We start from the raw sequence: 22,011 nt of genomic DNA, 5'->3' as shown, positions 1-22,011 counted from the left end.
TGTGTGTGTGTGTGTGTGTGTGTCTGTGTGTGTGTCTGTGTGTGTGTCTGTGTGTGTGTGAGAGAGAGAGAGAGAGAGAGAGAAAACGAGTATTTCATAGACGATAGCCTGAGGACTAGACGGCTACGTTTTTTTTTACATTAGATGCAAACAATAATTTCACTTGATCTTTTCAGATAAGTTTTGTGTAATCTGTAACTGTGGATTTGAGCGGAGGAACTACAAAGATTTTAGGTAATTTTTAGGTTTCCCTTAATTTAAGGAATGTGCGCCCCCTGAAAAAGCCGCAGCAGGAAGGAGGGTGGTCTGGGGTATTTAGAATACAATACGGCCCCAGTGAACGTCGAGGTTAAGTGCTTTCAAAGGGAAGCAGGAAGATTTAAAGTGAACGTTGCAATTCACACGCGAAGAGAGGAAGCTGTCGGAGGCTCGGGATCGGGGGAAAGCGCGGGGCTGGGCCGGGCTGCGCTGGTCCAGGTGAGGCCACGCCCCCACTTCGGGCGCTGGTGTTGAGTCAATCAGACAAATGGGAAATCTGCAGCTGGGAGGGGAGAGCAGCCGCCGCGCCGGTTAACACAGACTGAAAGTGCTGCCGCGACACTCGGCCCTCCAGTGCTGCGGGAGGCAGAGCAGCGCGCAGCACCTGTCCGCCGCCGCCGCGAGAGCCGGGACGCGGGCGCCGAGCGGCCGCAGCTCAGCCGGGAGCCGCCGAGGTGCGCGTCCGTCCCCAGCCCGCGAGGGGCCGCGGAGGGAATGTGGACTGTGTAGAGAGATGAGCGATATTTATCTCCGATGTTGGATATTTGCTTGGAAAAACGTGTGGGTACGACCTTGGTAAGGAACTTGATCTTCTTGGTAAATCTGAAATTGATCTGAAAACTTTTTTTTTTTTTTTTTTTGCTAACGTAGTCGCAGTAGAAACCAGAAAGGCTTCTGCTTTAAGGCACTTAGAACTGTCAAACATTTATAAGACTTTTTCCTTATGAATCATTAACCCTTTCAGTTCTAGGCATAATTGTCAATTCACTGAAATTTCAGTAGTAGCTTCTGCCCGCTCCCATCAAAGTAACTATACCGGGCTGATGTAATTTTTAAGTTTTATTTTGACATTTATTTGGCATCACGACTGTGCATGTTGCAACTAAATAAAAATAAGCAGAGTATTTAAATCGTAACTGAGGGAAAGACAACTTCGCTACTGACTTTTTTCAAAAAAGCATCATGTTTAAGGAAGAGCTAGAAGAATGTGGAAGCCACCCTGAAGGACTTACACTGTGTTGTTCTGTGTACAGTGTAAGGGGGACACGCTCTGACATGAGACGATACCCACGTTCCTGTTTTTACCGAGCACGTTTATATGGGAGAACGTGGCAGAAGTTGTTTACCTTTTTCTCTCGCTGGAAAACGCTGTCTGTGCCGGAGAGGGGAGACTTGCGGGGAGATCCTTACCCACTTACAAGTGGAAGCAGAGCGAGTCTTCTGTGTCTTCTTTACTTGTTATAACTTTAGTTACAGTAAGCTGTAGCATATCAGTGACTTCTGGGAATTTGTACACTTTCAGATTTAAATGGAAAGTGCTATTTGTAGCTGAGGGCTCCTGAAGGAATTCTCTTTCGGGAATTCTGTTGAACAGTTTTATGTTTTGTTTTTGCTTTTTCAATTTGGCGTGAGATGCCCACAAGTCAAAAGACGCTGTGGAGCGAATTGCTCCCTCACCCATTTTTCCTCCTCTTTTCCTGTGGTCCGAACAACTTTGAAAGCTGCACCTCGATGATGCTGGCAGGATGCAATCCTTTCCAGAATTGAGAGGATGAAAGAGCATGCAGCAAAGGGGGGGGGCGGGGGGGGCAAGTTGTTTTGAAAGTTGTTTTGCGTCGGGAGCTGGTGGGAAAGTTCAGTCTTCCCCATTTGGAAAAGGCAGGCTGGGTTCCGCTCCTGCACCACACGCGCTTTCCATTTTTAGCTTCATTCACAGGCAGACAGAGCTCCTTCCTCTTCCTCTCCTTGTTTGTGACACTTTTCTGAGGCAGCTTTTCCACAGCACTGAGGGTCTGGCAGCCATGACCCCAGGCGTTTTGGGACACAGAACTGAGCGCCCACAACATTTTTCAGCCGTGAGAGGTAAAGGCAGGGATTGTTCAGAGGTGATTCTTTTTTTTTTTTTTTTAACCCAATCAAGTTGCCACATTCTTCTTCTCCTTTTTTTTTAACTTTTAGTAGCATTCTAAAACCCTGCTTCTTCAAGGCAGTCTTCTTTATACTGCTTTTTGGCTCTTATTCAACTGTACCAAGCACTCCACATCTGCTTTTAAACTCTTCAGACTACTGTATTAGTCATAGCCTCTCAGAGGGAGCCACAGGACAATGGGGATTAAAGGCCTTGCCCTTCTCTTCCAGGCTGCCCCAAAGTGTAGCTCCAGCGCTGTGAAGTTTCACGGGTTGGCAGAGGGGACGGAGGGGACCATGAAAATGGACATGGAGGATGTGGATATGACGCTGTGGACAGAGGCTGAGTTTGAAGAGAAGTGTACGTACATTGTGAATGATCACCCCTGGGATTCTGGAGCTGACGGAGGGACTTCGGTTCAGGCAGAGGCATCCTTACCCAGGAATCTGCTTTTCAAATATGCCACAAACAGCAAAGAGGTAAGTCGCTGGTTTACTGCTGAGGAAGATGGGCCTCTGGTGCCAAGTCTCTCTACCTGCCCTTGAGGCCTCCTATATCCGTGAGGATCTGTAAGTACTAGTCAATAACTGATCGCTTGCTTCATATCTTTCATTGCTTTCTCTTTCCCCAAGTCAGTCCATGCCCACTTCCTCAGCCCACCACTGCTCCGCAGTAATTAGCAAACAGTTAAACCTTTTGGCAAGTTGACATGTCGTGGCAAAGCCCAGCTGCAGTACGGGGTGGATGAAATTGTCAGCAAGCTCAGAGAAAGCCGCTGGCCACTGGGCTGCCCAGCCCTAGTCCCCCAGGTGTACAGTAGCTTTGGAGGAAGAACATTCTTTCTTAGAAAAGAGTTTTCATGTTTCTTTTGTCTCCTTTGGGTCATTAGATGGCTTTATTCTTTTTAACGAGCCAGCTTTATTGGCTGGGTTTCTAAAATTATTCTCAAAACCCCGAGGTGTTTATGAACTGAAGTGATGGCATAAACCAAGAAGAGGGTCATGTAAAAGTGTCCTCTGTGCGGATGACTTCAGAGCTCACCACTGTTTATCTGAGGCAGCTCCTTGGCCCTGGCTGGGCTGGCAGGCTGATTCCTACTGGCCTCTGAAGTGGGTACACTCTTTGTTGTTTCAAAAGGGCCGAAAACCCCAACTTGGAGTGAGCAAAGGATTTGTGTTTACCCTTTTATATAACGATTATAGCTAGGCGTGATGTTTAGCTGTGAAATAACTTGCAGAACCACCTCTTGTTTTGAGCGTTCAGCTACCGCAGTTGCTCTCACTAGTGTACTGGGCTGAGTTGTAGGAATCGAGAGCTCAACAGACTTCCCACCACCAGCATGACCACAAGCCACTGTCAATTCTATTACCGCCTTCAGAGAGCAGTGAAAAGAGGATCCTTTGCTGTAGGGACCCATAATTTGATACTGGGACTGTTCACGATAGCCGTGGCAAATTACTCTCTTCCTTTTCGAAGAAACAACATTGGAAGGATCCAGGGAGCCTGTTTGGGAAATACTCGGTCTCTTTCCTGTTTGTGTCTGAGTCCACTGTTTTTGGTAAGGGGGAGACACAGTTGTCTAAAATTAAATACAGCAGCTCTACTTTGAGTTTCACTGAAAAGTAACCCTTTTCTCCCACTGATGGGAGAATGGAGGCAGATTTTATTAAAAGCAAAATTTAAATTGTAGCTGTATGCAAACATTCCTAAAAATGTAACCCCAGAGGTCAGCCTTAATTATACCTCTTTCTTCAAATAACACTCTTCTCAATAGAAAGTCTCTGAATATGTGGCCCCTGGAATCAATGCGGATTTGTCTGGGTATTTAAAGTTTGGCTGTGGCTTTAAAGGTGCAGTATGTTTTTTTGTGTATCAGGCAGGGGACCAAACATGGGTCGTGTAGCGACCAAACATTGATTGATTCCTGCCTTCATTTGTGCCATGTTGGCCTGTGCAGCCCATTGGGACTGAAATAAATCTCTATTCCATGAATCATCTTTGCCTTTTAATTCTATAGTGCTCTTATCCTCATTTCAGCACAGAGCTTAAGTTTTTCCACTTTTATCATTCATCTTAAAATCATACAGATAACTTTAGTAATGCCCTTGAATCATGTAGTCCAAGGTTCAGAAAAATGGTCACTTACCCAGGGTATAAAGTTAAAACCAGAGCCAAGACTTGGAGAGAGCAGAGTCCTCCTGACTTCCCCAGCCAGTGAGTGCTTCTCGATTATGCTGCACTGGCCCCTCTTGGTGTCACTGTGGTTTTATTTATAGTCTGAACCTATTTCAGACTGATCCTTCATTAAGCTCGTTCAGTTCTTTTTTTTCTCTGAACATATAACTCCTATTTCAGTGTGTCCAGCATGCAAAAAAACATGCAGTGCCTATATTCCTTAAGAGGGTCTTTCAAAACTAAATAAGAGATGGGGGTCTCCTATTCTATTTTCCTACATTGTATTTAACTGAAACACTTGACTAAACTAGTACATCTTCAGTTCCTAATCTTGAAAGCTACCAGGAAGCCAACTTAAGTATAATATCTGTGTGAGGCTTACTCTGGAATTCGTACACATTTTTCCGCTTCTCCCTTCCCTTCCAAACTTTGGGAGAAAACCGCTCCCTTGAGGTGATGAAGAGGGCTATGGGCCACGAGGGTGTGATTGCTGCAAACTGGTGCTCACCCAGAGACCTCTCCAGGGTTAATGGGCTGTTTACATTATCATTGTTCAGTTAGTCCCACAAGCTGTGGAAATAGGCAAAAAAAAAAAAAAGCTTTTGTACATGTAGTTTTCCTTTGACTGATTTACCTTGCCCTTCTTTAAATGTTTTCATTTAAGTAGCAGAAGATGTCCCACTTGGTGCCGTTGTGCTGACACGCTGGGGCTTTTTGAACAGGACCATTTTTCATTATGAATTTGTGCAATGTGTCAGCACCTTTTTTTTTTCTTTTGGTTTAAAAACAAAACATACAAACCGTATTTCTGATCTTGACCCTCATTTTTAGATTTGGTTTAGAATCATTCTGCACCTTTAATGAGACTGTTCTTACTTCCTATTTCCAGAACTCAAACCAAATATAGACATACTATTCAAAACTTTTAAAACTTTTTTAACTGATGCATTATTCCTTTAGGGGGATTTTCCCCTTGTCCTCCTGAAATAATTTTCTATGAATATTTGAATACAGAAAGATTCATTTAAGCATTTGTATCTGAGAAGCTGTACCCTGAACTGAAGTGGCTTGCATTCTAGAAGTGCTGTGGCTCTGAGCCTCACCCACCCCCTGCCCCAGTGTTGTGCAGTGAGAAACATCGGCCAGATGAGGGGGACTCGCACAGGGCCCACTTTGATCGAAGTCCATTATTAACTTAAGCCGTCTGTGAAAAGTATCTTGCCACAATGTGCAATTCCCTTTTCTTCCCACTCCCTTTTATCTGGCAGACAACGTACTGAGGCCTTACCACATTTCCTTTAATACAGACATAATTAAGGAGGAAACCTTCTAAAAACATCTCCATTCACTCCACCCCTTTTTTAAAAATGGGGTGCATTACCAGCTAAGTCTTGGTCCATGACAGAGTTCTAGTCATCTCAGTGCAGATAATCCTTATAATTGTAATCGAATGAGGCATTTTATGGGGCAGGGGGGAATCACTAGTAATTAAAATGATATTAATGTAATCTGGGGTGAGGGTGCTCAGTAATCACATGTAGACCTAAATGATGTTTCTGGTTAAAACCCACTACTGTGTGTGTGTCTGAATACTCCCTACAGGAGAAAATTGCTTTAATAGCCAACAAACAAAGAACTTATATTCTCTTTGCTATTAGATTTTTGTTTCACACCCCCCCCCCAATCCATCCTAAGTTGGGAAATCTTCATTTTGTCTAGAAGCCACAGACCTCAGGGTGTGTTCTGCAAATGAGACTGCTGACAGAGACAGGTCTGCTCCTGTGGTGGAGGGGTCGGCTCTGCATAGAACCATGACATCAAGGAGCTCCTGGGGGACAAGAAGTGTTGAGGCCAGTGTTCTCTCGCTGATAGGTTTACAGAAGGCACACAGCAGCCTGTCCCCAGCAGAAATTCTTTAGGACCCTGGTCAGTTCCAGTGAAGTTTCCTTCCTGAGCTAGGTGAACACATTCTTGGTCTTTTCAGTACTGTGAAATCTGGGGCACACACTAGGTTCCTCTGTATCGTGAACTTAGTCCAAGGGTAGATTGTTGTTGGCAAAGATTCACGTCTAGCTGGATCTTTCTAGGGCCAGAGGGAGAACTGTGACCTTCCATTTCCCATTTTTAAAAAAACCTGGTTCCTGCTCCCCTTCACAGCTACCTGGCTGAGCACTGTAACCTTAGAGCTACAGCTCTTATGTTCTCTTTGAATAATGTCTCAGACATGAACTTGAGATGAAGCTGTTTATTGTGCAGTAGAGTACTGGACTGGGAATGGATAGAGATGACATTAGTACATAATTCCTTCCCACCTAAAAATTCTATGATTTTGTGTCTACTTATCCATATGTATGAGTTTGTATGTATCCTATAGCTTTGTGTATAATACGACATTAAAATATTAAGGTTCTGTCCCACCTCTAAAGATAATCTAATACTGAGGTTCTTTCATGTGTTGGGGGCTTAAGGATTTTCGTTGATCTCTCTCTCTCACCACACTCCTTTCTAGTTGTACTTCTGTCTTGCCTGCTGTATTGCATTTGTAAGATTATAGATGGGATGGGTTACTTCCAAATAGTGCCGTAGACCTTCCCCAGTGATTTGCCCATATTGCTGAAATAGGGGTTGGGTGGCTTGTGTCTTCTGCAAATTTCTAGTTGACTTATTTTGGCCATAAGAAAACATTGTGTGTTTTTCTAATGTAAGATTGGTAGCTGAAAACCAAGAGACCCAGGGTTAAAAGAATGGCAATCGGAAGGAAAACCCTGACCTCAATGTAATGCTACTTGTTGGCAATCAGGCCCTGACTCCTAAGACACTGTCTGCAGGAGACTGTAATTTAGAACAAAGTTGATGAACCAGTTGAGCACCTTTCCTAAAATTACTGCTTTAAAGTGGATATGTTGAAAATATCAACTGCTAATTATTGGCTCACCAACAAATGGCATTATTTGTTTTTCCTGTTTGTCATTTTAATATCATGGAACAATCACGCAAAGATGAATGCCAAATGATTTGCATGCCATAAAGGTCAATTCCATGAATTTTTCAGATTAGTTAGGTTCAGTAACATATCATAAGCAATGAGCCTCTGGACAGGTACGTCTACTCAAGCTTCAGTATGTATTTTTATCTGGGGACTGTTCTGAGGTACTCCTGTCCCCAGTAGCTGTACTGCCAACAAATACCAATAATGACAAACTGTTATTGAAAGGGCAGATAGATGTAAATGAAGGCAGAGGAAGAGGATGAAGTGAACATCTGCTTTTTTCACCTGTCTGCCAGAAATTCATAAAAGACCAAAAATAACACTCCAGTTCACCAACCTTGTTTCAACTTGTATTAGATGTAGAAAAAAAGTTTTTTCTGTCTTTCCAGTCTGGGTATGTTCCATTGGCTTGTATATTGAATAATACTTTTTTAAAAGTTATTGGCTCATGGGTAATGTATATGAAAAAAACTAGTGTACCCCTACCTTATAGGTATACTTATTCTGTATGCATTTAAACAGGTTTGAATTCTTGGCGTAACTTAATGAAGTGTCAGTGAATATCATAACTAAAATTCTATATTCCACAGTGAACATTTATTGATCTATATATTTGGGCCTACCATTTCGGGTACACAGTTAACAGGAGCCACCAGATAAAAACTGGAAAGAAATATTGTCTTTACCTCATCTCTTGGTCCATTTCGGTATGGTATTTACTAACTAATTTGTAGGCTCTTTTGGATGAGAAGAAAATAAAAATGGAAAAGTGAGTGAATAAAAAAGAAAAACAAAGCTGCTTTAAAGGACTACTTTGCAGAGGGGTTTTTTCAGTAGTGATGAATTGCTTCCTGATTCGCGGTTGGTGATTTTTTTTCACCCCCTCTTAAACTTACGATCAAGGAGGAACTGGCATAGTTGACATCTTTCTTAAGTGAGGCTCTACAAAGTCAGAATTCGTGGTACCTCCAGTCTGAGAAGGTCATTTCCTCAGATCTCAGAACCCACAGGTCTCAGAACCCACAACTGTCCTCAGTATAAATTCCATTTCAAAGGAGGACTTCTGACCACTGTTAAGTAGAACATGCTAGAGAAGAACAGTCACTTGAAAGATCTGTTCTCATAAAGAGAACTTACAAGCTATGAAAAAAAAAGTCATATAGGTTGAAAAAAATAGAATGGTGTTTGGTTTTGGGTTCCTTAGGCCTTTGTGGAACAACCAAAGAGCATTATTTTGGTTTCTGAGGTTAAAACTATTTTATTGCCCTCAAGTACACTGTGTTTATGGTTTGAGGGAGAAGGAGAAATGGGAAACTAGGAGGAGGCTGAAACAGTCTACCCTTGACCACCTAATTCTGCAGTATCCGATTCCTTCTTCTAAAACAGAATGGTCACCCTCTCTGTTCTTCTAGAATAAAAAGTAATAATAAATACAAAGGACCCTCAGTCAGTGGAGAATAATCCTCTAGACTACTTTAATGCTTGGTTGAGCATTTGGTAATGATCTGGGAGATTTAAAATGGTCTTCCCCTAAGGTGAAGCTCATCATTAATTATATAGGCGCCACATCATAATTTTGTCGTTGTCAGTTGCATTACCACTTGACAAATCAATTCATTGAAATAAAAGATTGGTTGATATTTTACAGTTGAAGTCATTGTTTCCTATGTTTTTACCTCGTTTAGGTTATTGGAGTTGTGAGTAAAGAATACATACCAAAAGGAACACGTTTTGGACCTCTAATAGGTGAAATCTACACAAACGATACAGTTCCCAAGAATGCCAACAGGAAGTATTTTTGGCGGGTAAGTATGGAAAATTTTTCCAGATTCATTAAGAAAAAAAAAGCTAGAATTGCTGGGTCACTTCCTTTTGCAGCTTGTACTGGGCCTCCCGCCACAAGTATTCAGGGTCCCCATGGACACAGCATATTCTGAAGTGTGATGAAACAAGCTAGATGTTTGGCCCTGGAAACACCGTGTGTGTAGTTGGGGATGGAGATATGGACTGTGTGTGAATCTCAATTTTTGCAATTCATAGAGCTTTGTGATGAAAGGAAACAGTTTGTTACTTGCCTCAAGGGTAGGCTCATTTGCATTTCTTTGCAAGGAAGTAGTAATGAGTCACCAAGCCTTAGATTTCACCTCATCTTGATTTTTAGCTGAGTTAACTTTAATTGAATGGAAGAATAATCATAAATGAAATATCTTGAAAATAAGTGACACTAAAGAAGGATAGGTAGAAGATAGCACTGAGGAATGGAGATGGACCTCAGGACTAATCCTGTTTAAATTTGCACCCTAAAACGGTCAGATTTGACAGTATATAGATTACAACCATAACACCAGGAAAATGCTCACAATCATGCAAGATGATAAGCTTTCCTATGACATCCAGTCAAAAAGTCTGGCCAATACAATTTCCTTTGGAATATCAGAGTTAGGGAAGACCTCAAAGGTGAACTAATGAGATGGAATCCTTGAGTAAAAGACCCCGAATTAGAAGTGAACAGAGGGAAAAAATCAAACTGCTTTCCATCTTGCCAAAACTCTCTGTGGGATTTCATTTGCTCAATTAGATAATAAAGATACACTCATAAAATATAAAAGTAATTTTTTATGCATACGTGCATAAAAAGCACACAACTATTAGGGAATCATTATTTGAGTTCTTTTCAGAAACAGCTGCATGGTAACAACAAAAATTGGATAATACTTGGGCCAGTATTTACCTAGAACACTTACACCTTTTGAACAAGTATCTTGATAAAAGATATACTTGGGGATCATTCAGAAACTGTTCCTAAGAAAGAAGTTTTTTTTTTAAGCCAAGAAGGCTTGTGTTTTTAGAAATGTGTTATTCTATTTTCCAAGCAAAAGTGAACTCTGAGAATTGTGTGCTTAACAATTTTTATTTAATAACTTTCTCAAGCTTAAAATATATGACTTAAAATGGGCAAAGTGGAAGTGAGAGTATTTTTGACTTTATTGCCCTAAATCTTCTCAGAAGGGAGCACCATAGGCGTGTGTGTTCTTGGAGTCACAGGTCTGAATTAAGATAATCTGATATAAGTCTCAGTAATGCCTGGTCATTTTGACAAGGGCAAGAAATACCTAAGACCCACCTACCTCTGTCCCAGTTCCCTGGTTCATTAAAGATTCACTGTAGGTAACTGAGATGCTGTCCTTGGAAGGATTTATTTGAATTAGTCTCTTACACGCTAAGGATATTGTAGGAGATAACTTCCCACATGTTGTTAAAAGCATCCTGATTTTGCTGGCAGGAATATGAACATCTGTTGTGAGTAAAGAAAAAGTTTCATGCAAATTACACAGTCAAAGAAGAGAAGGGATGTTCAAGTTGAGAAACCAGTGACATTTCTTGTAACTGTACTATGAGTCAGCACGTTTTTAATCTTCTTGATAATATATGGAAATGTAGTGAGGTGACAGGGAGCAGTGTTCATTTGACGTAGGCATTATTTTATTTTCTTGTGGGTGTGTGTGTGAGAGAGTGTGTGACTTCATGGCATCGATATTTCTGTTTTTAAATGAGGATACAGTAAATCGTAGCCTGTGGAAGGCTGACTGGAATCAACATACCCGTAGCTTTAGAAAGCAGTTTCCGCCCAACCAAGAGTGCAAGAGCGATGGAACCCCATGTTCCTGGAAGTTTGCACATCAGAGTAAACAAACTTGAAAACCCCTCTTCATAGCAAATTCGCCCAGCCTTGTTCCATTTTCTCTTAACAAAACACACCGCAAAAGCTCTCACAAGCTGCTTTGATGAAGCCACATGTATTTCCCCCTTCACAATTTACAGGAAGTTACTCTTAAAAGAAAGTGATTCTGGTGTTTACTGCCTGTGTTAAAGGGACAGAGTTCCTTTTTGTCTCTGATAACGTTTGAGTGAAATACAGAATCAGTTTATAGTCTAGCAAAGTATGTGACTAAGAACAAAGCAATAACCTGCTCTCCGGTTAAAGCAAAATTTATGCCACGAGCCAGGCCCTTCTCCGTGGAGACTGCAAGTTGCAAATTACCAGGTACTGATAGTGTATGTAGAAAGAAATTCCTTAAGTCTGAAGAAAAGGTGGTACATCTTAAAAAGAGCGCGAGAGAAAAACTTCCTGTGGAAGGGTAAGAAGATTGTTTATGAAGTAGTTTCAGGAAGAATGTAAATTTTAATTTTTCCTGTCCTTACCTCTGCCTTTTTCCCCCGGGTGGACTGAGTGCATCTGTTAACCAGAAGTCGTATTACTATAAGGCAGACTTTGAATTCTTCCTTATGTGTTGCCTTAAAAGAACGACATAGTGTCTTCCTGTTCTTTTTCTGAAAACATATGCCAATGGCTCTGAGAGTGGTGCTTCAGCCAACCTCTTCACAGATAAGAGGGTTTCCCTCTCCCCTCCTTTGGCAAGGCTGAACATGTTTATCAAGAGGAAAAGTGACTCCTCAGTAGACTGTCAAATTCTGGCTTCTGTCCCGGTGTTCACTTTGTTATGGCAGGTGAAGTTCACCTTTGCCCCACCCAGTGCTTCCACCAAAAGGCAAGGTTCCAAGTATTCATATGAACAAGTGTTACTTCTGGACTCAGAGGCTTGGGGGTGGAGGATGTTTGCATACTTTAAGCCTTGGGCGGGGGTGTAGGAAATGGCAAGTACAGAGGCCATAGAAAAAGTTGAGAGACTCGGTTTGACGTATTCAGTCGGGTTGGTCTTCTACCCAGTGACTCAAAGCATTAAAAGTCAGCATAATCAGAACCCAAGTTAGTAAGCACCACACGTTTGCCATTCGCTGCTGTAGCAAAAGAAGAACTCTGGTGGTTTGATTGGTCTGAGGCAGCTAGCTCCTTAAATGAAATTTTGTGTTTCATTCTTCTATTATTTTTCCCACATGAAAAGATGATAAAAAACTGAAATGGAAAGGTAACTGACAAAGTGTGCCTTACCTGTTTCCGCCCTTATTTCTGCTGAATCAAGACTACTGTGGCCAGACAGAGTTTATTCTTTTTCTAATAGGTGATAGGGGACCAGAAATCACACAGGGCACTTGTGTAGAGGTGCTGGGGCTAATTTTCTTCAACCTGTCTGTTTTTTCTTTTGGCCAGATTTATTCCAGAGGGGAGCTTCACCACTTCATTGATGGCTTTAATGAGGAGAAGAGCAACTGGATGCGCTACGTGAATCCAGCTCACTCTGCCCGGGAGCAAAGCCTGGCTGCGTGTCAGAACGGGATGAACATCTACTTCTATACCATTAAGCCCATTCCTGCCAACCAGGAGCTTCTTGTGTGGTATTGTCGGGACTTTGCAGAGAGGCTTCACTACCCTTATCCTGGAGAGCTGACAATGATGAATCTCAGTAAGTGGATTATAGAACAAAAAAATAATAAATGCCAGTCATGTCAGTTCTGCCCCTATGAGCTAATAACATGTTGTTTAATTATATGGCTTCCCCTGTTGGGCCAAGTAGGTGGCTTAAACTAGGCACTAAGAAGAAGAGGGAAAATTTTAGTGCCTGTTTCCTAGTATAGAACTTGATGGTTTAAAAAATATTAAGAGCTACTTTGAGTGTTTAATTCAGAAAGTGAAGAAGTAGTATATGTCCAATTCTAATCTACCCGAAAGAGGGCAGGTAGGAGTGAAATAGAGATTGGTCCTGACACTGAGTTTGCAAGGTACAGCACCCCCTCATCTGTGGTGTTTGTGGGTGCTTCAGATGTGCACTGACATCTTGTAGACATGCACACTCGGTTACTGTTATGGTCCGATGTGGAACGTAGGAGACTGGTTCTAGAAAAACTCACAGCTATAGTTTTTCGTGTTATTCTAAATGAATGACAAGATTTTATGTATCTTAGCTTCCGTCTTTTATCACCTGATCGGTTATCATAGTAGCCACTTATCACTTCATCTTAACAAATTCTCAATTCCTTAAATGTATAGGCTTTTACTTTTTTATTTGGTTGACGTTGCTGTCGTTATCTCTCTGCAAAAAGCTACTTCGTTTTAGTCACTCTCAGGTCACCTCTGCGAATGGCTTAAGAATTACTGTAAAATCCCAACCTGTGGCAACTATGATTGTGTGTTCTTAGTTACACTACTAAATAATAAAACATTTTAAATTAAAATTTTAAAGTAGAATTTTAAACCTTTGGGTATAAAAGTTTCAGCACCTAAATGCTGACATTTTTGTAACTTTTGGTTTTGAAATCATTTCAAACTTAAGGAGTACAAAAAAATTCCCAGATACCCTTTACTGAGATTTGTTCATTGGTTTTCCTATTTTCTTTATCTGAAAGCTAAAAGTTAACACTTTTGTCTTTGAGACTTTTGGAATGAATGTTAATAATAATATAAGTTAGAATTTTGACTTCAACCGGAGGACCAGTTAACAAACCAGTCATTTATTTTAGGGGTAATTTAGCTCTATAGCTATTTAGTGCTCACCCCACAGTGCCTGCCTGATCTATACTTGTAGTTTTCTGCAGATGAGGACTATAAAACATCGACGATCTCCCCTGTATGATCACCTTTCAGATGTGTATGTGTGGCCCGCACACACGGGCGTGCAGAGACAGTGTATACCGTGCACCCGTGAGCTTCATGAGGAAGGCTTAGTATATTTGGAAATAAACTGGCTTCCGGCATGAGCAGGAGGGGTGTAACAAGGTCCCGGCCAATCTTTTCCCTCGTCTCTCTGCACTGCTCCCAAGAATCTGTCATGTCCTGGTGCCAAGCGTCCCAAGAGCCATTCGGTTATCTCACCACCTGTGTGTGCTGAGCCCAGTGCTCAGGGCCTGGCGGTAAAAGACAACTGACACTCCAGCAGGCAGCTCCAGGGGGAGATATGCTGCTTCTCCCAACCTCCTAGGCGTGGCAGGTCACTTCCTCTCCAGGGTCTCCTTACAGTCCTTGAACTTCATCCATGGATTCAGGGAAAGACTCTGAATTCTTTTTTTAAACAGTAACTCCATTTGAGGTGATGCACCCCAGGGACTGTGCAACAACCACAAAAAAGCTTCTTTGGGTACATCCCTCAGTCTCTGCCAATCAAAGAAAGATTTTAATGGTCCTGCATTTTTATTTAGCTTTGCACAATGAAAAGCTTTGCACCGTATTTTAAGATTCAAGCACTTATCCTTTGTGTTCAGAAGCAACATCCTAGTATACTATGAAATGACACCTTTCTTCCCTCAAATGTCCCTTTTTGTTTATGCTGATTTTTTTCTAAATTTCCAAGTACCCTTCCATTGTCCAGTAATCATAGTAAAGAACGAGGGTTGACAATACCAGGCACATTAAGCCAAGACTCCTACTGCCACTTGTGAAACCAGTTGTCTTAGGTGTGGTAACTGATGATTGAGACTCTGATCAGGAAAATTTCCACTATTTCATCAGGCTGAACAGGTAGATTGTGTCGGCAAGTGAGTTGTGTTAGGTCTCCATGTTTCAAGCACAGTAAAGGTCTGTGCCAGAGTCTCCGTGAGGGCTTTCAGTGGGTGATGGTTCTGCCGGTGGAGTGTTGAGAGATTAGAAACAAACCGGGGCAGAGAAAAATAAGTAGCCAGAAATCACAAACAGGCATTTTTAAAAAACAAAAGGAGTCGGAATTATTAACTCCTACCCCTCCCAAGGTTTTTTTGGTATTTTTTTCTATCTACCTAACTAACCCATTAGAAAACAGTTGACCAAATTATAGACTTCTAAATGTTAATCTGCTTTCTCAGTTTCAGTTGAAAACAGACTTTGTTTTGCCTACTGCAGAACTTCTAGGTTCTTTCTTGTAGTCGTGAGGGTTCTTATTATAGATCGAAAATGTGAGTCGGCATAATTAAGCCACTCAGAGCCTTCAGAAGCAGTTCACTCTTGAAATGACTCCGTCCGCCTACAGCCATTTAAGATTTAAGAACAAAAACAGATCTTGATTTTCTTTTTCATGTTAACTCAAGCTGCTGCTGAGTGGGAGAGTCAGAAATGACACCAGCTCCACTGATTACTCAGCTGCTCAAGGACGATTTTTTAAAATGTACCTTCATGGGCACCCATGATTTCTCCCTTAGACCAACATCTCAGGAGGGGCTCACGCTTCCCTTTGGATGTCGTGTTGGAAACAGATGTAAATTTGTTTGTGCAAAGGCACCAGAGACGGCAGGCATTCTTTGTGGATTTACTTTGTGCCGGACGTTCAGCTAAGTATTTTGCGTAGAAAGTGAGGAATTCCACCTTTCTTGTTTGTTGGCCCGATCATTAACTTTGTTTCAGTTCGATAATCAGATTATTGGAGCACTTAGTAAGACATATCTAACTAAATAGGAGAGACGATGCTATGGATGGACTTAAAACTTCTTGCTTACAGCTTTGATTTGTTGAATTTTAGAATTAAGGAAGTACGGAAGCCACCGGAAAAATTAAGAGACTTAGATGGAATTTGCTGTGTACAAATGGCAGAAAGTTATGATGGTGAAGTGTCTGTGTTTTCACTTTATTTGGGTAACATCTTTCTTTTTTTAAGTGGGGGCTTATGCGGATGCCTCCAAATCATTTTCTCAACCTCCATAAAATTCCTTCCTGTGGCTGTGAAATAGATGTCTTGCCTATCAGTTTCCCAACTTGGTTGTCTCTCTTCCTTTACCATTTCAGCTTTAAAAAACAAAAGTGACAATTTGAACTTCCTGCCTGCTGGGCCTCACTGAAAGACTGATATTGGCCTGATAAGGGGATATTTATTTTGGTTTAGTGGCTTCAGAAATCCTTCTCCCTCAAGAAGCTTTCCATCACTGCCTCCATCAGCTTCTTCCCTGATAGTGTCTCCCAGTGTTTATTCTGGGGCTGCTGGCTCACCCGGGAGTGACTGATAACGGCTGGCCGTAGATAACATTCTCCAAGGGGCTCTCCAACTGGGATCGAATCCCTCCAGCCTGTCAGGCTAGAGAATGGATTTGAAGAGCTCAGAATCTGGAGCTCCACAGAGTTCATTTCTAGACCTATCGCATATCAAGTCTGGAGTTCTTTCTCAGTTGAATCCAACAGGGATATTTTTTTTTAAAAGAAGACGAATAACGCTTTTACAGAGGCTTCAGCCTCGTCCCCCAGCCTTCCCTCCTCCAGTGCAGTGGCTCTCCTGCCTCTCCCGGTGTCTGCACACACAGCAGTGACTGCTGCCTTCCTCCTCCTCTGCTTGCTGGGGCAGGTGTTCCTGTCCAAGATCACTCTCCATAAACCCCAGCGCCAACTAAGCAGCATCTGTTTTACTTTTGATTTCCAAGGAAGGCTGAGCAGGGAGTTTTTGGTTTCCCCTCCTCTGGCTGGTGTTTTCCTGGAGGCATCGTTTGTTCTGTATGTTTGGAGGGGTAGGGCTGGCAATGGCCCGGAGAGTCTGGAAGTGTCCTTGTTGCTGCTGTTCCTGAACAGTATGTTTACTAAGCCATAATATGCCGTCTTTTCGAATAAATCCTTTCATCTTAGCTGCCTGTTTTTTTTGGTGCTCTAAGTAATTGAACTGGCTCGAGAAGGGCCTGTTGTGGTTTGGCAGAGAGACTGGGTCATGCCTTGTGATTCCAAGGACAGGATTGCTGGGAGCCTGGTTAGACCAGCGAAGCCTTGATGAAATACTTGTGTTGTCAGCAAATCGAGGGAAAGGGGCGGCATCTACGTGTCTAATCTCTCTACTAGGCACAGGCAGTTTAAAGAGGGTTTTATCAAATTCGCATTGAGCAGGAATGAAGGCAAAACTTGATGACTACTTATTACTTGAAATGAGTCTTAATCTTTTGCATCTAGTTTGCAAGGTGTGCTGATTTCCTCAGAATGACATCTTTTAAGCTATGAACCCCCCACCCCAGTGTTTTTCCACCCCATTTTGATGGAACCTCTCCTCTTCTAGCTGGAACAGCACTTTTCCACCCCACGTTTTCTTGCTAGTGGAAACAAAATAATCCACACGCGCTGCTCACTCGATCAGTGCTGCTGGTGCCCCGTGTCCCCGAGGAGGAAATGGAGCAGCTGTGAGTGAGTGGCCCCAAGCCCTCTAGAATGAGAGGGTGTGGAGAAAGCAGGTGTCCCTCATTTCTGGCCAGCTGGTGCCTGGACTTTCTCCAGGAGAGAAGGGCTTTGGCAATCTCACTTCAGTTCTCTGCGCCCCTCTGAGTAACCGTCCTTTCTTCTTTGTTTCAGCACAAACACAGAGCCATCCGAAGCAGCAGAGCACCGAGAAGAATGTCCCCAAGTACAGCGTGAAAGAAATCCTAAAACCGGACCCCAACCCCTCCAAAGGAAAGGACTTCTACCGTGCGAACATTTCGCCCCTCACTTCAGAAAAGGACGCTGACCACTTCAGGAAAAACGGGAGCCCTGACATGCCCTTCTACCCTCGGGTGGTGTACCCGATCCGGGCCCCTCTACCAGAAGACTTTTTGAAAGCGTCCCTGGCCTATGGGATGGAGAGGCCAACCTACATCACTCACTCCCCACTTCCCTCCTCCACAACGCCCAGTCCCTCGGCAAGAAGCAGCCCTGACCAAAGCCTCAAAAGCGCCAGCCCTCACGGCAGCCCGGGGAACACTGTGTCGCCTCTGGCTCCTGGCTCTCAAGAACACCGAGACTCTTACCCCTACTTGAATGCGCCCTATGGCACCGAAGGTCTGGGTTCTTACCCTGGATACGCGCCCCCCCACCACCTCCCACCCGCCTTCATCCCCTCCTACAATGCTCACTACCCCAAGCTCCTCTTGCCCCCCTACGGCATGAACTGCAACAGTCTGAGCACCGTGGGGAGCATCAACGGCATCAACAACTTCGGCCTCTTCCCCCGGTTGTACCCCGTCTACGGCAACCTCTTCGGTGGGGGCAACCTGCCGCACCCCACGCTCAGCCCGGCCTCTCTCCCCAGCTCGCTGCCCCCCGAAGGCTCTCGCAGGCTGCTGCAGCCCGAACACCCCCGAGACGTGCTGGTCCCGGCGCCGAGCAGCGCCTTCTCCCTCACCAGGGCCGCCGCCAGCATGAAGGACAAGGTGTGCAGCCCCACCAGCGGCTCGCCCACCGCGGGCACGGCCGCCACGGCAGAGCACGTGGTGCAGCCCAAAGCGGCGGTGACGGCAGCCCCGGGCAGCGAGGAAGCCATGAGTCTCATAAAAAACAAGAGGAACATGACTGGCTACAAGACGCTTCCCTACCCCCTGAAGAAGCAGAATGGCAAGATCAAGTACGAATGCAACGTTTGCTCCAAGACTTTCGGCCAGCTCTCAAATCTGAAGGTAAGCCTCGAAGTGGAGCCGCGTGGTTGGCTGCGGGCGCCTGTCCCTGGGAGTGCGCAAGCGCCTTCGCGTTCAGCCCGCTCTCCGCGGGCGGTAAATTTCATTTTCGATAGCGTGAGATCCGGGCCGGGAATAGTTGATGTGGGTTTGACTTTGCTTTTGCCTCGTCTGGCTTGTGTGGCTTTGGACAAGTTACTTCCCCTCCCCTGAGTTTCTTCTGAGTAATAAGAACGTGGGGTTTGGGCTGGAAGATCAGTTGAAAGTCCCTGCTGGCCTGTGACTTTTGTTTCTTTATTGCAAACAAAACAAAGTGTTCTGAAAACCTCAGGGCTTTATTTGTTCTATTTAAAGCCTTTATCTCGATGCTTTCCTTAAGTCTCTGCATCGTAAATGCCTGAGTCCTTGAGCAGAAATGTTAGGTCTTTTAGACAACTGAGAGCAGAGCTAACACATGCGGCTTCTTCCCAGGTCCACCTCAGAGTGCACAGTGGAGAACGGCCTTTCAAATGTCAGACTTGCAACAAAGGCTTTACTCAGCTCGCCCACCTGCAGAAACACTACCTGGTACACACGGGAGAAAAGCCACATGAATGCCAGGTGGGCAGTCCTCCGGGGTAGCACTTTTGACCCTTGTAGGAAATGTCTGAGGGCTTGCCCTCCCCACGTCCTGCAGCCCAGCGATTAGCCAACAGGAGAATGCTGCCGGGCTGCGGACCAATAACCCTGTGCCTGCTGTGAGTGGAGATGGTGACACAGCTGGTTCCAGTGGGCGGGAGATGGCAGGGGGAGTAAACACCACCTCGTGGGCAGTGTGGCCACATCGCCCTGTTTGCTTCATGCCACACTGTAGGTGCCACAGGGAGGCTTCTGGCCTCCCAGGTTGCTGGGCGTCAGCTTGTGAGCTTACCCTTCCCACTGGCGACTCTTAATCTCCTGGTCTCCCCCTCTCCCTTCTGCGCCCCCTTTCCCACACCGCAGGTTTGCCACAAGCGATTCAGCAGCACCAGCAACCTCAAGACCCACCTGCGACTCCACTCTGGGGAGAAGCCTTACCAGTGCAAGGTGTGCCCTGCCAAGTTCACCCAATTCGTGCACCTGAAACTCCACAAGCGCCTACACACCCGGGAGCGGCCCCACAAGTGTGCCCATTGCCACAAGAGCTACATCCATCTCTGCAGCCTCAAGGTCCACCTGAAGGGGAACTGTCCCGTGGCCCCCACCACGGGGCTGCCTTTGGAGGACCTGACCCGAATCAACGAAGAAATTGAGAAGTTTGACATCAGTGACAATGCCGACCGGCTCGAGGACATGGAGGACAACATGGATGTGACCTCTGTGGTAGAGAAAGAAATTCTGGCTGTGGTCAGGAAGGAGAAAGAAGAAACTGGCCTGAAAGTGTCTTTGCAAAGAAACCTGGGGAACGGACTCCTCTCAGGGTGTAACCTGTATGAGTCATCCGACCCATCCCTCATGAAGTTGCCTCGCAGCAACCCACTACCTCTGGGGCCTGTCAAGGTCAAGCAAGAAACAGTTGAACCCATGGATCCTTAAGATTTTCAGAAAGCAACAAATGTTTTGTTTTTGTTTCTTAACTTAAGACTTGGCGAGTCAGGGCGCCGATAGCAAATCACTTGTACATAAACCCAGGTCCGCAGAGCTCTCCTGGCGGCAGGTGGCTTCCCTGCATCTCTGGAATTAACGAAGGAACTCCAAAGTTACTGAAATCTCAGGGCATAAATGAGGCAAAGACAATATATATACATATTATATATACTTATTTACACCCTATCTATATATTTGAACCTGTGTTGTGAATATGTTTGCATAGCCTTCCCATTGCTAAGACTATTGCCTAGCCATAATTATTTTTTTCAATGATACTCCTTCATAATTTATTATACAATTTATCATTCAAAAAGCAATAATTAAATACGTTTACAATGACTGGAAACAATTCCTTGTAATCTGAGTATACATGTTATATTTCTGTCTCGTGGCCATGCTTTGTAGACAGTTTCTGCACATCTGTTTAAGTACCTAAGATTCAGTAAACAAATCTGTTGCTTCAGTCAACGTCCTCCCTCTGTGATCCTGGTTGGAGGATGAGGTTTTGGTGTTGCCAAAGTGGAGCAGGAGACGTGTTAATTCATAGGATTAACATGTTGTCTGAACAGCATTTGTGTAACTCGGGGGAATGTGTGCAGAATTACCCAGTAATAACAGCAAGAAGAAAGGGAGTCATGGATGTTTTTGTGGATAATTCAGTTTTGTTTCTCCTAGCCACAGGTTTACTAGAAAGGTCACAAGGCTTTGCCAACTGTCTCCCTTTCCAAAAAACCAGGGTCACCCCACCCCCAAAGTCACGCTACCATTCAGAGTGGCCATGTGACTTTTGCATCCCACCTTATCTGAAAATGTGAAGAAGACAAAATGCCATATTTAAAACCACTGCACACCTGCACACCCTTCCAAAGGCACAGTGTGGGGGGGGGGGGTCTGGAGGTCTGGGTCTGGGTCGTGTTATCATTGTCGGGGTTTTATTCTTATGTCCAAATTGCACAAACGTGGTGCTCTACCAGGAAGGGTTTGAGGTAGAAAGGCTGAGGCCACATTTGAAAACCAAAAACCAAAAATAAAAACGGGTATTCTCGTTGTCTGGGGGTAAAAGCGGGTAATGAGCATTCCTATCCCCAACATATCAATTGTATTTTTTCTGTGAAACTCAGCTTGTCCTCAGTATTTGTGATTTTACATTTTATGGTTAATTTAATTGAAGATGAAAGGGCATTGCAAAGTCGCTCGACAACAATTACCTCATTGAATGTGTCCAGTAGAGCAGGAAATGATGCCTTATCTCACGATCTGCTACTCCAGACGAAACGGAGTTGCTCCAGGAAGGCAGAACCCGTGCCGCTCTAGCTCTTACTCTGCTTGGCCCAAAGGTTACATGTCAGCATTCAAGGTGTAGCAAAGAATGGTGTATATTTATAAATCTATTTATACCACTGTACCATGTGTATATATAATATATTTATAACCACTTAAATTGTGAACCAAACCATGTAAAAAAAAAAGCCTACTTTTCCTAAGGGCAAAAAAAAAAAGAAAAAGAAAGAAAACAAAACCCTTTCTGAAACTTTGTTTAACACTCGAAGACCTCATGATCATATTGGTGAGCTTGGGCACCCCTCCTAACTGTTGTAAGAGGCCCCAAAACCTTGGTGCAAAGGTGGGGGTTGCATAACAGCCAGGGAGAAGGAGAGACATTGTTTTTTCTTGCTGTCAGGGACGGTCCAGGGTGGCTTTCCTTTTGTTTTGCCACATTGTGATTATGCGGTTGCACCAAAGTCATGGAAATAAAAATTTGTGACCGCTCCTTTACCATATCAATGTTTTCTTCCCTTCTCACCCTCCTTCCCAAGTG

The 22,011-nt window shown here is 43.9% G+C and overlaps 1 protein-coding gene across 4 annotated transcripts; it reads left to right on the top strand.

Moving 5' to 3' along the window:
- Positions 1-482: 482 nt before the first annotated feature.
- Positions 483-21,697, top strand: PRDM1 (PR/SET domain 1). Of its 4 annotated transcripts, none has more exons than XM_037159032.2 (7): positions 489-834; positions 2,398-2,646; positions 9,017-9,136; positions 12,442-12,694; positions 17,509-18,587; positions 19,056-19,184; positions 19,566-21,697. In XM_037159032.2, exons 1-7 carry the CDS (start codon positions 793-795, stop codon positions 20,136-20,138), a joined length of 2,445 nt encoding a protein of 814 aa, XP_037014927.2. In that variant the 5' UTR covers positions 489-792; the 3' UTR covers positions 20,139-21,697. The 4 variants fall into 4 exon arrangements, with proteins under 4 accessions (XP_053520900.1, XP_037014927.2, XP_037014928.2 ...); XM_037159033.2 differs by lacking the exon at positions 489-834 and adding an exon at positions 2,026-2,121; XM_053664925.1 differs by lacking the exon at positions 19,056-19,184 and having other exon boundaries at positions 483-834.
- The last annotated feature ends 314 nt before the right edge of the window (positions 21,698-22,011 follow it).

Source organism: Artibeus jamaicensis, unplaced genomic scaffold, assembly GCF_021234435.1.
Source record: "Artibeus jamaicensis isolate MK-2021 breed Jamaican fruit bat unplaced genomic scaffold, CSHL_Jam_final contig_387, whole genome shotgun sequence".
Taxonomy (NCBI): Eukaryota; Metazoa; Chordata; class Mammalia; order Chiroptera; family Phyllostomidae; genus Artibeus; species Artibeus jamaicensis.
This window is presented reverse-complemented; position numbering and strand designations above follow the sequence as displayed.

What these genes read in the sequence shown, in the direction of transcription:
- PRDM1 (XM_037159032.2), top strand. Translation starts at nt 793, where the DNA reads ATGTTGGATATTTGCTTGGAAAAACGTGTGGGTACGACCTTG. An exon ending in GCTGACAATGATGAATCTCA is followed by an intron (nt 12,695 to 17,508) that starts GTAAGTGGATTA and finishes TCTTTGTTTCAG; the next exon opens with CACAAACACAGAGCCATCCG. An exon ending in AAAAGCCACATGAATGCCAG is followed by an intron (nt 19,185 to 19,565) that starts GTGGGCAGTCCT and finishes CCCACACCGCAG; the next exon opens with GTTTGCCACAAGCGATTCAG.